General features: G+C 77.9%; 1 protein-coding gene across 1 annotated transcript in view; it reads right to left on the bottom strand.

The window, feature by feature from the left end:
* Positions 1–401, bottom strand: part of March9 (membrane-associated ring finger (C3HC4) 9) — a 4,638-nt gene extending 4,237 nt beyond the window's left edge. The window contains exon 1 of the mRNA XM_013018422.1: positions 24–401. Coding sequence (XP_012873876.1) covers positions 24–98 — 75 coding nt within the window. The 5' untranslated portion in view covers positions 99–401. The remainder of the gene's footprint in view (positions 1–23) is intronic.
* Positions 402–407: the final 6 nt, after the last annotated feature.

Below are 407 nucleotides of genomic sequence, written 5' to 3'. Positions count from 1 at the left end.
CCCCCCCGGGGCTGCGGCTCGGCCCGGGGCCGCCCCCCGCCCGTCAGCACCAACAGCTTCAGCTCGTTCAGGAACATGCGGAGCCGAGACTTGAGCATCGTCCGGGCGCCGGGGGACGGGGGGCGGCGTGCGAGGGGGGCTGTCGGGCGGCGGGGGGAGGGGTAAGGACAAGGCCGGGAAGGGGGCGCGCGCTGGAGAGCCGAGCCCAGCCGGGGTCTCCGGGGCCTGCAAGCGCCGTTCACTGCTGCCACCGCCGGGATTCCGGGACTCGCGGAGCCGAGAGGGCTGGCGGTCCGGGAGCAGCAGCACGGTGGGCAGCCATGGCCAGGGCAGGGGGGCGGGTAGGGGAGGTTCAGGGTGCCGCGCCCCGCGGGTCCGGGTCTGGAGCGGGCCGGGCCCCGGGGCTG

Source organism: Dipodomys ordii, unplaced genomic scaffold, assembly GCF_000151885.1.
Source record: "Dipodomys ordii isolate 6190 unplaced genomic scaffold, Dord_2.0 Scaffold3, whole genome shotgun sequence".
Lineage (NCBI taxonomy): Eukaryota > Metazoa > Chordata > Mammalia > Rodentia > Heteromyidae > Dipodomys > Dipodomys ordii.
This window is presented reverse-complemented; position numbering and strand designations above follow the sequence as displayed.